The sequence below is a fragment of the Thrips palmi genome, unplaced genomic scaffold (genome assembly GCF_012932325.1).
Source record: "Thrips palmi isolate BJ-2018 unplaced genomic scaffold, TpBJ-2018v1 HiC_scaffold_10, whole genome shotgun sequence".
In the NCBI taxonomy this organism is placed as follows: Eukaryota; Metazoa; Arthropoda; class Insecta; order Thysanoptera; family Thripidae; genus Thrips; species Thrips palmi.
The window spans coordinates 7,889,999-7,904,033 of NW_023144621.1; the positions used below are offsets into that span (position 1 = coordinate 7,889,999).

Sequence of the window (14,035 nt, forward strand, 5' to 3'; positions counted from 1 at the left end):
AACCGACCGACCGGCCGGCCAGGCCGCCGCCAGGCCGAGACTCCAGCCCAGCCGAGCAGCAGGCGGCCGCGCCGAGCCTGTGCGCCATGCCGTGCCTGCCGCATCGCCGTGCCGCATCGCCGTGCCGCATCGCCGTGCCGCACTGTGCGGTGAGTCCTGATGAGCGCCGCTCTCGTCACTGCAGACTCACTCTGAGCGGGAGGCCTGTGCCGCTCTCACTCGCACTCATGGAGCGCCCCGTATGGGTGCGAGAGAGACAGGGCGACGGCTCGGAAACAGCTTGCTGCTCGTCGCCACGCCACCCCGTCGTTGCACAAATGCGCCTTCTGCAGGAGTCTCTCCTTGTCACACCTGCAGACTGATTCCGAGACTCGTTTTCGTTACTCTGTCTTTCTCTCGTACCTCTGCTCGAGGTGCGAGAGAAAGACAGCGACGAAACCGAGTCTCGGAGTCAGACTGCCGCAGCGCCGTCGCTGTGCGCTACCGCCCGGCGGGTAGGCACACCCAACGCACCGCTGCGTGGCGGCTGCCTACCCTGGCTCGTCAGGCGCTAGGCTCGTGTGGCAGCGCGCGCCGCACGCCGCAGTCCGCGTCCCGTGCGTCCGGCGTCCGCCGGCGGGAACAGCGACTGCCTGTCGTTGGGACCGAAGCTCGGCGCCGCACGCTCACCCAGTGCACTGCGGCTGCGGCACTGCACTCGGCTGCGGTGCACTTTTGACATTTGTTGTCGTTCCACCCGGTTCCACCGCCGAGCACGGGCTTTGCCTGGGCTTTGCCTGGGCTTTGCCTGGGCTTTGCCGAGGCGGTGCTGGCCGGCCACGCGGCCATCTGCAGGCTGGCTCCGGACAGGGCCTTCGTCGCTCTCTCGCTGTCTGCTAGGGTGCGAGAGAGACGCAGCACTGTTCGGAATGAGCCTGCTGGCAGGGGCCATGCAGGAGCGGTCCCGGGGGCCGTCATGGGGCACGGCGGTCCCGGCTGTCCTGGCGCACAAGTAGTGGCGTGGCGTGAACCGGGCCTAGATGGACGGACCCTCGCTGCACAGGCCGCGGCGTGGCGGGGCGTGGCGCCGGGAGGCGATGTGGCTCCGCGTCATGGCCCCGCGCACCGACACCGGCCGCAGAGTTCGCGGCCCGGCCGGAAATTATGGGCAGTCGTCGTCTTCACCGTGGAGTCGGTAGTGAAACTGACTGCGGCTGAGTAGTGGTCTCGTCGTTCAGTCTCTGTCGCACTTTTCCGGAACGCCCCGCGACAGAGAGAGAAAGAGAAGGCGACGGAGCACTGCCGGTCGGCAGCGCATGGGCAGTGCTGCCGACGTGATCAAGGGCCTCGTTGACACGCTGGACACGTCCTTAGTGGCAATGAAGGCAGCAAAGGACCCTTTAAGGGACCCTTTAAGGGACCCTTTAAGGGACCCTTTAAGGGACCCTTTAAGGGACCCTTTAAGGGACCTTTAAGGGACCCTTTAAGGGACCCTCTAAGGGACCCGACCGACCGACCGCTTTCTCGGAGTGGGGGCGGAGGGCGGATCGAAGAGGTCCGCCGGGGTTTTGGACGGCCCCCGGCCGCGCCGCAAGTGGCACAGCGCCCACACACCAACGCACACGCGCGGCGCGCACGGGCACTACTAGATCAAGCCTCGGCGAGGTAAAGGTAAAGTGCCTGCAGCGACACGACAGGACGTCCAGCTGCGCCGCTTGTTGCCCAATACATCTAAACCGGTACCAGTCGTTATGTGGATCGGACTTTGTAGTGACGCGCCGTCACGAGCTACACTCGGCTACACTCGGCTACACTCGGCGCCGCCCCGAAATGCCCGGCAGCGAGCCGCGCTGTGGCCGCGCCACGGAGCAGCGGCCGCGCTGTGGCCGCGCTAGCTCGACCCCGGCCCAGGCAGTGCGACATTCGCCGATACAGGCGACCCAAAAGTCTGATTCTCAAGAGTGCTTCGTTGCTCTTTCTCCCTCGCACCCTCACTCGTGACGTCCAAGTGCGCGGGAGACACAGATTCAGAATCAGGCTGCAGCGGCCGCGACACGCGGAGATCCGGCAGAGATCACTCCTGGAACCCAGGGCCGTGCCACTCTGCGTTACTGCAGGACGCTCTCGTCCACGCACGCACGATCACACACGCACACGCACGCACGGCACGCGCGTGGTCGCCACTATAATTTGTGTACCGAAGCGAGTTACATCACGGCGTGAAATACTGCCCAGCCCCCGGCCCTAATGGATGGGTCCAGAGGATAGAAGGCCAGAGGGCCCCGAGCGCCGAGCCACTACACTACAATCCTGACTTACTGACCTATGACCGCCTTACCGACCAGTCTGTGTGCCACCGTCCCGGGCCCGCCGAAAAACTTCATTCTTCAATATTAGAATTGCCCACCACCCTTCGCCCCACAGACGCAAGAAAAAAGGACACAGCACGGTGGTCGAGCACGGTTGCATCCTGTAGTAGTGCATGTCAGTGCATTGGAATCGATTCCACACACGCAGAGCGCCAGCAAGCTCGATAAGGTCGAGACATGGTCGAGACGGTGGAGCAGGTGACCGAAGGGTTGCCGGCACGACGGGCGTAGCTGCGTAGCAAGTTCAACTGCGCACCTGAAGGACCGTAGCGCGCCACAATTCAAAGCACCACGCCCTTGGCGCCCTTTTTGCAGCCTTATCTCGAGGGTCCATAGTTGGCAGAATTCTTTGGCAGAAACAAGAGGTTGCGTTGTGAAATATTAGGTAGAAAGAAGAAATAAAAATATCGAGTTAAACCAGATACAATAAACGAGTTAATTGTAGGATCATCTGATGAGGTTTTTTAGCACCAACGTTTGAAATTTTAAATTTTAAATACAAAATGATTAAATGGAAAACAACAACAAATCTCTGCGACACAAAGTGTGTATTTTTAATACTTTTTTCAAATATTCACTCGTTTTGTTTAAGGTTTGTTTTCATTTGTTTCTTTATAGTACACCTTTTCAGATTTGTCACGTTGGTAGCTCTTGCTCCTTTCCAATGTTTTGTACTGTTATTCTTTTTTTTCTTCTGCTGAAGTCCGCCAAAAATGAAAGGAGAGTGTGACATGAAATATTCGGAAATGAAGGAAAATTTGCCAAATCGCGAAGAACTGGTGGTGGAACCTGAGTGGTAAGTGTTTCTTCGAGATGTTTTATCTTCATGTTTCGGACTTAGATGTGAAATTAATGGAAGGTAAAGTACAAAGTGGTGTGTTCTACCGGCATGTGTGTACGTGGTGTTCGCGGCAAAATAATTTCATCTCAGAGTTATCGTAGATTTATTCTCGGGGCTCCTGTCGATTTGGGTCTTTCCTGGTTGCCTGATAATCTGATTAAAGTACAGTGTGTTTTTATGTCAATATTATGGAGTCTGGCCCCTTTTGAGTTCAAATTCAACCCTTTTCTGCACTCACCCAACCTACCTGTTTTCACTTTGTGAAGATTACATTTTATTTTTATCTTCCTATCCACAAATTTTTATGGACAGTTTGTAAGTCTGCATCTCAATTTTCATATCATCTTTATGGAATATATGTAATGTACTATCTACCGTCGGTCTATTTCAGTTTTATCTAATTCCATCTAACCCTATTGTCTCTTTGGCCACCTGTTGGTTTTATACACTCTTTAAAGCTGCAGGTGTTCCATGAGAAACATAATGAATGTCTCATTTTCTTATATTGATTGTTTTTGTTTTTCATTATTATAGTAAGCGTATGAAACCAGACGTGCTCATGGAGATGGGTTTAGCTATGCTAGAAGATGAGGATGAGCCATTATCTGCAGGCGATTCACAGGTAAGTCAAGATTTGTTATGATCATCTTATCTAGACCTTTCTAGCTTTCTATCAATGAGTATTATGGTTTTCTATTGCTCTGTTTGTACTTGATGGTTTATGTTGATTGCAGACCATGGTTTCAATGCGCAGTCCATACAACAATACTGAAACCAAACTGCTGAGTAGGGTCAATGAAGATATCAATACTTTCAACGATCCATTTGGAGATAATTTCATGATGTTCAGGAGACAGAAATCCAATGGTCGCACAGGAGAAGGTACTTGCTTTGTTGCCATTAGTATTACTTTCATATTTAATTCTTTAATAATTCCTTATTTACAATGTTTTGTATGTTTCATTCCAGATCATTTCAGAACATTGTCGGATGAAATGGTGCTGAGTGTTTTCAGATGGCTCCCTAAAAAGACTTTAAAGCAATGTGCTTTAGTTTGTCGAAGATGGCGTAACATTGCTCGTGATGAAGAGTTGTGGACGCGTTTGGATCTTGGATTCAAAACACTTTGTCCAGGGAACTTGGGAGACATAATTAAAAGTGGTGTTCGGATTTTGCGCCTAGCCCAAGCTGATGTCAGTGTTCTTTGTCTCTCTTCTTCTAGCAAAGCAATTTATCTCTGATCCTCTTTAATTCATTATTTCCTGTTGTAGATTCCAGAACCTGCTTTTGAGCCCAACACTTTCCCAGATGATTATGTCAGCAGACTACAATTCTTGGACCTTAGTATGGCTGTCATTTCTCATCAAGGCAAGTCTTTATTGTTGAATGGAGATTAATGAATCCATGCTTAGAGTGCTTGTAAACTGTATACTGAGACAATGCTCTCTTTTTTTGTTTTCAAAGGATTGAAAGCTTTGTTGAAGAGAACAAAGCATCTGATTAAACTCAGCTTGGAACACTGTGTCGTTAGTGATGAAGTATGTGATGCAATTGCACAAAACACTCAATTGGAAGTTCTGAATATGACCATGGTGTATGCCTTGTCACCAAATGGCTTGAGAACAATTATAACGAATTGCAGGCGGTGAGTGTCATCAACCATGCATCCTTTTTTCAGTGAGATTCCAGTTGCTAACTTTTAGGGTTTTCAGGCTGGTTGCTTTAAACTTGGGGTGGAGTGGTTTGACTGTTGAGGCACTTGATGTCCTTATGTCTTGTTTACCTCCAAATATCAGTCAGTTAAATTTGAGTGGGTGCCGTCAACAGTTTTTAGATAGACGTAAGTATATTTTTATAAATATTTTGTTTTAAACAGTTTGTTAAATGTGGACAAAGTGTAAAATAGAGCTTTTCCATCAGATGTCTTTCAACTTGTAAGAGGTTGCCCTAAGCTCATGGAGCTTGATATAAGCGATGCTAACGATATATCACCATCAACCATTGATATACTCTGTCAGTTTAAGAACTTGGAACATCTCTCCATTAGTCGCTGCTATCACATATTCAATCCCAGTTGCCCTCAGAATGTGCTGTAAGTATTGCCAGATCTTAAATTTATTCTTTCCTTTACCCGGAAAGGGATCTGATGTTAATGCTTTCTATATCCTACAGAAAACTTGGCACAATACCGTCCTTAAGATTTTTGGATCTGTTTGGGCTGGAGAAGTACATACCAAATTTAGTGCTCAGCTTACCAAGTATAGAGATCAACAAATTTGAATTTTCCAGCATTGCAAGACCCACTGTTGGCATAAGAAGAACAAGCATTTGGGGTTTGAGGGTTCGAGACTAATGGCTACTCTTTGCATTCCTTTGTAAACATTTTCATCTTATTTCAGATGTTTTTATTTTTAAAAGACCAATTTCTTCATTTTCTAGTTTAGTGTAGCATTTGGGTTTGTTTTTGCTTTAATGGTGGCTGACTTAGAGAATTAGTTCAGGGGCTGACAATCTTGGGGAAATGATAAGTGTGTTCATCTTGAATGTGCAAGAAGAACCTCCTGTCTGCATCTGGAAATTATTTATATCTTTTCAGTTTGCAGGTATGAATTACTACCACTGGAGTGGTACTTGTTAGTTGTTGCACTGTAACTTTCTTTGTTGTCTGCTCCTCTGATTCTTTTTTGAACCTAGTTCAAAGATTTCTCGTTGTGCACAAATCAAGTTTTCAAATCATTTTCTACATCAATTACAGCATTTTTCTTTAAAGAGAAATTATAAATATTTTGCATTATTTTAATTTTATGTCATTTTTGTTGCATGTACTGTTTGTATGGCAACTTAGTACTCTAAACGAGTATAAACTCTTTTCATTGTTCTTTTTTTTTTCTCATTTAATGTTGACTGATATTAGTTTTTAATTAGTCATTATTTTGCACAATGTGCATCTGGTCCTCCTTGAGGAAATCTCAATGTGCCTTATTGATGGAGAGTACACAATTACTTTCCAGTCTATTGTGATTTTAAGAACAGATCTCATTCCATATGGATGCACTTCGGAGCATGATAATGAAGTTTTCGCAACTTTCATTGGAAGAAGGAAAGAAAATTAGTGATAGTTGGAATATTGTTCCTGAGCAATGCTTGAAATGTGAGATGAACTGTATATAGACGTGGTGATCTTTGCCAGTTTAATTTTTGTGTTTGTTGCAGCCTTAATTCAGTCCAGTATTTAATTGTCATCACTCTCATGGACTGATGTGTTTGCAAGTCACTTTCTAACATGTATCCAACTGTTGTTCAAAAGATTCAAGTGAGATAGTTTTAAGGATGGTGCTGCATGTGCAAACGCTGCTATGAATTTTTTCTGAAAGTATTGTTTGAATATTGTTTCTGTTCATATGTAAACACCACTATAGTGATCATGATGTCTTCACAGAGAAGCAGATTGATCACTATGGTGGGGTTTACATCAAATCTCTACTATCTCCATTACATTGTGATATGTAAGCCTCTTTGCAGGCATTTTCACTGCCATGTATAATAAAATGTTGATGTGTTAATTTGTCCTTATTTTCCTTCTGATTGGCTATGCAATTATTCAAGGTAGCTGTGTCAAAATAATTTTCAAGTAGGTATATGATGATTTATTGGCTGCAAGGCTGACAATAGAGGAAATTCATACAAATATTTTTTTAAGATGAGGAATAATTTGTAATTTATACATTAATTACATTGAATGGGACAAGCACTGTTGATTCACACCAACAATCCATGAAATAGAAAACAAGTTACATTAGCTGTTATAAAAAGAAAACAAAAAAAAAAACAAGAATACAAGCACCAGATAGTTTAGTTGTTAATAGGTTGAGATTTGGACCAATCTACGTTGAGGATTAAATGATCATAACCATGGCCATTGAGTCCAACAATGGCAGCACTGGCATCTTGTCTATATCTGAAGTGCACGTAGGCAAAGCCCTTGCAGTTTCCAGTAACTTTATCTTTTGCCAAAAATATTTTGCTGATGGGGCCAAAGGTTTTGACCAATTCCTCAAGATCACTTTCAACAACGCTTTCTGATAAATTAGAAATCCTGATGGCCAGTGTGTCATCTCGTTTCATGTTCATGGACTCTCCCCGTTTATTGGCACCCTCCCTCAAGCTGGGTGGGATGTACTTAGATTGAGGCGCTGCTGCCTTATCACCCATAGCACCAGGAACGCCGATGGGTTTCTTATCCATGTTAACCTTGGCTAAAGCATCAGAGCCCTTGTAAGGGCACTTGGAGGTCCAATGCTCTCCATTGCACGTTCGGCACTTAACAGCACCCTTCTCAGGATTAGCTTTTAACTTCTCCAAAGCATCTTCTTCCATTTTCAGATTTTCCTCCTCTTTAGCAGACAGGAAGTGCATATACACATCTTCTGAAACAATGGTTGTTGCGGGGTCTGGTCCAGGTTTGTCATCCTTGGAAGCTCCAAATTTGGGCCATGTCTTGCGTGCAGCAATAGACTTGGAGACTGTCCTCTTCTCAATTTTGTAAGTACGAACAATTTTTACCTTCTTGTCATCATCATTGAATTTATATTCGGTGACAATTTTAAATCCATTCTCAAAGACTTCTGTACTTGGAGGAAGAGGTCCTTTGTTGGATTCATCTTCAACTTCATCAGCCCAACTGGACTTCACTGTCTCTGCAGGCATGGTTCTGTCAGGACAAAAGAAAAGGCAAAGAAACTTAATAATGTACTGCTGGGGTTATTGACAAGGGGGAAACAAATCCAGTTAATCTGTTCGAAGGGGAACGAAGGAACGAAAGATGAGTCTTTCTTCCACAGAATCCTTCAATAATGATCATTTCTGAAGAGTTAAATATCCTCACTTGTTCAAAACTTAATAGTGAGGAGCCAAGGTGTCACTGGAACATATGCTCCAAGACTGGCACTCTTCAATAAAGACCTTCACATCAGTGAATTGCAACAATTGCACAGAGACGCATCAAGGCTCAATCCAGTTGGATCCTGACTAGTTCTGCCTCCTAGAATCTGTCATCACTCAATAGTGTTGTTACTATCCATTAGGAATAGTTTGGAAATAGCTCTAATCAAAAAGAGTGATATCGAAAGCCCGGAATACGAACACCATCCACTAATTAATTTAATAAATTTCACAAATAAAAGTAACCATTCAATTGGGTTTATGCCGACAAGAGAATGATTGAGGTTAGGAGCTTCAGTGTCAATCTCTAACATCACAAACAACTTCGACAAACTCTTTGAAATACGTGAATTTCAAATCTTAAAATTGCAATGAAAGACACTGATGGCTTTTAACGGGCCCTGCCATAAAGAAATAGATACCCGCAAGAGAGAGCTTGGAGCAACGTGTGAGAAATGACCTGCAACAGCTAGTCAATAGGGAAAAACTCCACAACTACTTCCTTTAATGCGGACACGCTAACACAGAAGGGAAAAGAAACTTTTCGTCTCGTGATAGGTACTTTCTAACAACTTACCAAGGCTAATGAACTACAGGACACAACGAAATATGTTGCAATTTACTTCACGCACGTCACAAAAAAAGCCACAAGTACCGCCACAGCCTTGCCCAACAACTCGGACAAAGTTGGAGAGGTTATAAAGTTATAGTCAAAGGCGGTGCCTGCCAGGTTTGTTGTTGTTGTTGTTGTTGTTGTTGTTGTTACTGTTGTACTGTTGTTGTTTGTTTACATTGAGTGTTGGACTGAGAGTTCATTCATTCTTATTTTTTTATTTGATAATGCCTAAAAATCTAAGCTTTAGGTGTTGGGTTCCACATTGTATCAACAGTAGGAAAAGGACGCGAAAACCGAATTCACATTTCCATGCATTCCCTGTGAAAAATCCTGAGCGGTAAGTGTATGTCACAGGTATAGGCAGCTTTTCTTATTTTCTTGTATATGATTTCTTTGATCTTTACCAGCCTCTCAAGTGCTCTCAAGCAAATTATACAAATATGCCATACAGTAATTTTCAAGCTTTTAATGGCTTTGTTTTTTAACCATTGCTGTCACAATCATCGCAACTTTTTTCAAAACTAATCAGGATGCATTTTTTATTCAGGTGCAGACGGTGGCTTCAGGCTGTTGGCTATGAAGACCTCGTTTATTTGCCGTTACATTCACTTAGGATACGATATGTGTGCTCAGAACATTTTACAGATGAAGATTATGGGAAGCGTTCTGCCAATGCCAACCTCTTCTGTACTGCGATCCCATCCAAATTTCCTTCTGGGACTACTCCTCTCTCAGATGAAATACTAGCAGAATGGCCTCCAAAGTTGGCATCTGACCGAAAAAACTCACCTGAGATTGCAGTGAAGACAGAGGAAATCTCGCCAGCTTCACCCACTTCATCCAGCTCCTCTGACAAACTGCTGGCATCAGTTGTCTCAGCAGGAATTTTAGAGTCCAAAATGGATTCTACAGTTCACTCACCTTCAATAGTAATTTCAAATACCCCTACTGCAATTCAAGAACCTGTTAAATCTATTGAAGTGACTATGCACATGGAAAGTGGGGGAGCATCATTAGGTATGCCAGTTCAAACTAACCCCTCTGAAGAAAGACTTCTTCCTCTTCCCCAGGAACTTCTGATGAGTTACATCAAGGATAGTTCAGGTAAAAGAATGTTTTATTGCAAATGCTATTGTTAAAAGCTTTTGATTTGTCTTAATAATGATGGATTTATTTTATCTTATATTATTCATTGATTGAATAAATTGATTTCTCTTCCAGGAAAAGGGCTCCATGACGGTGATGTTTTGCTAGGCTTTGTCGTTCAAAGAGGCACCACTTTAGATATTGTTCCTGTCGGCCCTAACCACTCAGTAAGTAAAAATTGAGAAAATGTTGCACTTATTCTTCTTAGTAGCGAACGTGAAATACCCTTTAACAGCTGACTAAGTTTGTCTCTTCATATTTATTTTCAGATGGTGGTATCTTCTAATCATGAAGAAGCAACAAAATGTCCAGTTTCTTCTTCAAATGGTGTTGAAAATGTGAGGTGATCCAAGCACAAGTACTCCCTTATATCTGAGCCTAGAGAACTGCAGAGTATGAAATTTCCTTTTCAGAGTTTTCTTAAGTTTCAATTAATTTATTTATTTCTTGTTTTAAAAGACCACCTATTTTGTGACATTTCTGGTTGTTTCTGTATAGCCAATAGAAAAGTCTTTTTACTCGTATATTTGTGACAGCAAAGTGTATTTCCATACTTTCTGGCCATATCCTCATTGAAAATAAATCATTTACAGACCTGGACTCTACCGTCAATTTTTTCCTTGGGTAAGTGGCAGAAGGGTCCCAGGCGAGCGAGCGCGTCGATGGCATGCTGTCGGCAGCACCTCTACTATTACCCACCCGCCCGGAGGCCCCGGGCCCCGTCTGTACACCGTCTACACCGTCTCGCCGACCTTGATGCTGTCCCCTTATAGGCAGGTAACACAGCCTACTCAAGTAAACTGCGTGTTGCCTACTGCAACTGCATAGGCGGACCCTAGCCTCCGGCTAAATCCGCAGGTCCAAATCCCCCGAGTGCACAGGTTTACCCGCGTACCCGGTTATTACTCGGGAAACCGCTGTCTGGGTTTTAGAGAGCCCGAATGCAACAATACTATCTCTAATCATTTTCATGAATTGTTCCCTTGATAAGTTGGAAACGGGAATTAACAGACTTCAGTATAGGGCAATTACTATATTTTGTATTTACACATGTAAAATGCAAAGTATTTGGTAATACTGTGAAGTTTGAAAGCACAGTGAAGACAGTTTTGAGAGAAGCACAGCATTAAATTTGACATATCTACTGAAACAAATAAATATATGTAATATGAACAATTAAGGGAAAAAAAAGAATAGTGTTGGTGTCATTTGACAATAAATATTTCTCAGGCAGTGAAACTTTTCGAAGTTAAAAGAGTCAGTGTGAATCGTTTGGAATTCCCATAAGTTTGTTAAGAACCATTTGGGAAATTGCTTATTAATTACAGGGATTCAAATAAGCATAGACACAACTATTTGTGAAAACTATTTAAACTACTTCAGTGCCCAACATACACTCAAACTAACACAGCAGAAATGCAAGCAACTTCTGATCATTTGCAGTAAAAGTCAATGTTTTTGAAAGAAACAATGGCCTTATAGTCCCAAACAAAAGGTATTTGTTGGGAGGTGGGCTTCAATTAAGGCAACAGTAACAAAAACACAATTCCTGAAATAATAAATAATCTTCTCATGTGTGGAGTTGCTTTGGCTTTCACACCCTTAGATATTAACAAATGAATTAAGGTCATTATACCTATCATCACAGATCTTGGAACTATTCACAGCACTTCTCACTTGGGGCTTCTCAAATTACCTCCATTAGAAAAAAGTAACACTTTCACTATGCTTGAACATTATTTCACTACAATATTGTAAGTTGACTCATAGAAAAAGAACAGCATCAATCCTACAAAAAATGATAAAACTACATTTTTTCTAACTCTGTTTCATTGTCACTAATTGGGAGGAAAAAATTACAATACAGATTGTACTTTAGTCGTGACTTTGCAAAGTCAATGTCAATTTGTGTACCAAACTTCAAATAAAGACAACATCAAGTGTATCAAAAATGGCACAAATGTCTTCAAAAAATAACCTCAGCAATTGTAATAAGTTCTAAAAACTGTTTCCATAAGCATTTTCTGACGCACTTTGCAAAACATGAGTCATTAGAAATTGTATAACAAATGGAAAAAAAAAAGGAATTTTTAAACAATTAAACATAAGTTTTGCAAACAAATAATAATTACTATTATGATGGAACAGTACACATTACCACAAGAGGAGTTGGGGCTACTAGCTCGTGATGTCTTATCCAACTACATAATTTCAATAGCAAACATAAAAGTTAAAACTAAAGAAGCTTAAACCCTGTTCCAACTGACTTCTTGACGCGAGTATTCTGCTCCACAGAAGTCCTTTGAGTTGCGCAATTTTAAACAGGCAGTTGACAGGTCCTCCATTGTGATAGGACGAAGTGCATCATGGAATTCATCTTCTGATTCATTTGACGTATTTCTGAAACAAGAATACGAGTATATTATACAAGCCCAATTTCGCTCATATTTTATTCTTTTGCCAACGTACTTTAACACTGGACTGATGAATAATAAAAATAAATAGACAAATTCTATTCAAAATTTTAGGACTTATTACTTACGCTTTTTCTTTTTGACTGTTGTTCATGAAATCTTTCAACCTGTAGACTGATGCTGAGCGGCACAATTCCCTCAAATCTGATCCTGAGAACCCATCGGTGATTTCGGCCAGTCTATGTAGGTTGACATCATTTGCAATTGGTTCTGTCTTTAATATTATGTCAAGTATTTGTTGGCGCTGAACAGCATTCTGAAATCATTATTAAAGATTTGAAGATTTAAAGAAATACAATAAAGTAACGTATACAGTTATTTCAAAGTTAAAAGCGATCACCCGTACAGGCATCTCAATATGAAAGGAAGCTGGCATACGACGTAAAATAGCTCGATCCAAATCTTGTGGTCTGTTTGTGGTACCCATAACAATAACCGTGCATGATGGATCAGTAGTAAGACCATCCCACAGAGACATGAATTGTGCTTTTATCATGGCAGTTGCTTCATGATCAAATGAAGACCGATTACGCAGGAAAGAATCTACAAGCAGAGATAGGGTACAAGATGAGAGAAGCACTATGGCCATAGCCATCAAAAGTTGCATGGAATGGAATTTAAGTTGTTAGCTTTCACCTATTTCATCAATGAAGACAATACATGGTTGAAGTTTCACAGCCAGAGTAAACACAGCACAGGCAAGCTTCTGACTTTCTCCATACCACTTGTCAGTTAAACATGACATGTCCAAATTAATGAAATTACAGCCAGCTTCCCGAGCAATAGCTTTAGCTATCATAGTTTTACCACATCCTGGGGGCCCGTACAACAGTACTCCTACAAGGAACAAATCAGGAAAGCAATTAAAAACGCATTGCAGGAGGCAAACACTTCTTCAGTCGAGGTGACACCAATTAAAATGAGGAAAGAGAACTTGCTCACCCTTCGGGGCCCGAGTAAGGTGCGAATCAGCAAACAATTCTTTTTTCTGAATCGGCAGGATAACAGTTTCACGCAACTCTTGCAGAACATTATCCAAGCCAGCAATATGATCCCATGTAGTGGTAATATCACGAGGGTCTATCAGACCCTTAGCAATCATCAACTCATGTTGATTAAGCTGAAACAAAGCAATTGATAAATAATTGAAATGAATGAAAATGTCTACGAGGAAACTCGAGGGAATATGTCATGCACCAACCGATTTTAGATGTTTCTCGTTTGATAAACCAAGACGTTCCAAAATGGCTTTAGCCTGCAATGAAAATATACTGGTCAAATCAAAATGAACAAGGAACAAATCAAGACGAAAAGTACCATCAATTTAATGAAATTTTCATTCTCATTAAACTTGGTTATGTTACCTTTTTGCGTGCATTCTTATACGTAGACTCTGATTCAGAATCTGGATCTAGTTGCCCAAGAATGAATTTAAGGGTGACGTATGTGAATGCAGCGAGCACCGACAGCTTCACAGTAGCTGCCAATATTTCTGTTCTCGAAAAGCTGTCACTCATGGTTGTTGAAAATATTGGCGTTACAAGATTTAGAGTGGTTTCGGCTGAAGACGATGGCTTTTGCAAATAAACGCTAGGCTCTTCACTTCAGCTGAGCTGAGGCAAAGGGGAGAGGAGGGAAGGAGAAGGGGGGGAAGGTTGTAGAGCAGAGA

General features: G+C 42.7%; 4 protein-coding genes across 6 annotated transcripts; 2 read left to right on the forward strand and 2 right to left on the reverse strand.

Moving 5' to 3' along the window:
• Window positions 1-3,004: 3,004 nt before the first annotated feature.
• Window positions 3,005-6,752, forward strand: LOC117647115 (S-phase kinase-associated protein 2). 2 transcript variants are annotated; one of them, XM_034388644.1, is made up of 9 exons: window positions 3,005-3,144; window positions 3,724-3,811; window positions 3,924-4,071; window positions 4,159-4,382; window positions 4,461-4,557; window positions 4,654-4,834; window positions 4,902-5,029; window positions 5,110-5,281; window positions 5,362-6,752. In XM_034388644.1, exons 1-9 carry the CDS (start codon window positions 3,062-3,064, stop codon window positions 5,540-5,542), a joined length of 1,302 nt encoding a protein of 433 aa, XP_034244535.1. In that variant the 5' UTR covers window positions 3,005-3,061; the 3' UTR covers window positions 5,543-6,752. The 2 variants fall into 2 exon arrangements, with proteins under 2 accessions (XP_034244535.1, XP_034244545.1); XM_034388654.1 differs by lacking the exon at window positions 3,005-3,144 and adding an exon at window positions 3,285-3,504.
• A 72-nt stretch (window positions 6,753-6,824) lies between these two features.
• Window positions 6,825-8,865, reverse strand: LOC117647139 (eukaryotic translation initiation factor 3 subunit G-like). Of its 2 annotated transcripts, none has more exons than XM_034388690.1 (2): window positions 8,708-8,865; window positions 6,825-7,900 (listed from the first exon to the last, which is right to left on the reverse strand). In XM_034388690.1, exon 2 carries the CDS (start codon window positions 7,894-7,896, stop codon window positions 7,042-7,044), a length of 855 nt encoding a protein of 284 aa, XP_034244581.1. In that variant the 5' UTR covers window positions 7,897-7,900; window positions 8,708-8,865; the 3' UTR covers window positions 6,825-7,041. The 2 variants fall into 2 exon arrangements, with proteins under 2 accessions (XP_034244581.1, XP_034244591.1); XM_034388700.1 differs by lacking the exon at window positions 8,708-8,865 and adding an exon at window positions 8,553-8,665.
• A 38-nt stretch (window positions 8,866-8,903) lies between these two features.
• LOC117647144 (THAP domain-containing protein 4-like) lies at window positions 8,904-10,492 on the forward strand. The gene is made up of 4 exons (XM_034388713.1): window positions 8,904-9,083; window positions 9,294-9,850; window positions 9,968-10,059; window positions 10,162-10,492. The coding sequence occupies exons 1-4, from the start codon at window positions 8,971-8,973 to the stop codon at window positions 10,237-10,239; spliced, it is 840 nt and encodes a 279-aa protein (XP_034244604.1). The 5' UTR covers window positions 8,904-8,970; the 3' UTR covers window positions 10,240-10,492.
• Window positions 10,493-10,910: 418 nt separating this feature from the next.
• Window positions 10,911-14,003, reverse strand: LOC117647131 (ATPase family AAA domain-containing protein 1-like). The gene is made up of 7 exons (XM_034388677.1): window positions 13,731-14,003; window positions 13,568-13,621; window positions 13,309-13,486; window positions 13,003-13,203; window positions 12,713-12,909; window positions 12,435-12,622; window positions 10,911-12,292 (listed from the first exon to the last, which is right to left on the reverse strand). The coding sequence occupies exons 1-7, from the start codon at window positions 13,881-13,883 to the stop codon at window positions 12,139-12,141; spliced, it is 1,125 nt and encodes a 374-aa protein (XP_034244568.1). The 5' UTR covers window positions 13,884-14,003; the 3' UTR covers window positions 10,911-12,138.
• Window positions 14,004-14,035: the final 32 nt, after the last annotated feature.

Excerpts from the sequence above, each read along its gene's own strand:
- LOC117647144 (XM_034388713.1), top strand. The coding sequence starts at position 8,971 with ATGCCTAAAAATCTAAGCTTTAGGTGTTGGGTTCCACATTGTATCAAC. Across the intron at positions 9,851-9,967 it reads TTACATCAAGGATAGTTCAG|GAAAAGGGCTCCATGACGGT; the intron begins GTAAAAGAATGT and ends TTTCTCTTCCAG. Across the intron at positions 10,060-10,161 it reads CTGTCGGCCCTAACCACTCA|ATGGTGGTATCTTCTAATCA; the intron begins GTAAGTAAAAAT and ends ATTTATTTTCAG.
- LOC117647115 (XM_034388644.1), top strand. The coding sequence starts at position 3,062 with ATGAAAGGAGAGTGTGACATGAAATATTCGGAAATGAAGGAAAATTTG. Across the intron at positions 3,812-3,923 it reads TATCTGCAGGCGATTCACAG|ACCATGGTTTCAATGCGCAG; the intron begins GTAAGTCAAGAT and ends TGTTGATTGCAG. Across the intron at positions 5,030-5,109 it reads TCAACAGTTTTTAGATAGAC|ATGTCTTTCAACTTGTAAGA; the intron begins GTAAGTATATTT and ends CTTTTCCATCAG.
- LOC117647139 (XM_034388690.1), bottom strand. The coding sequence starts at position 7,896 with ATGCCTGCAGAGACAGTGAAGTCCAGTTGGGCTGATGAAGTTGAAGAT.
- LOC117647131 (XM_034388677.1), bottom strand. The coding sequence starts at position 13,883 with ATGAGTGACAGCTTTTCGAGAACAGAAATATTGGCAGCTACTGTGAAG. Across the intron at positions 13,487-13,567 it reads ACGAGAAACATCTAAAATCG|CTTAATCAACATGAGTTGAT; the intron begins GTTGGTGCATGA and ends GCTTTGTTTCAG. Across the intron at positions 13,204-13,308 it reads CCTTACTCGGGCCCCGAAGG|GAGTACTGTTGTACGGGCCC; the intron begins GTGAGCAAGTTC and ends TGTTCCTTGTAG.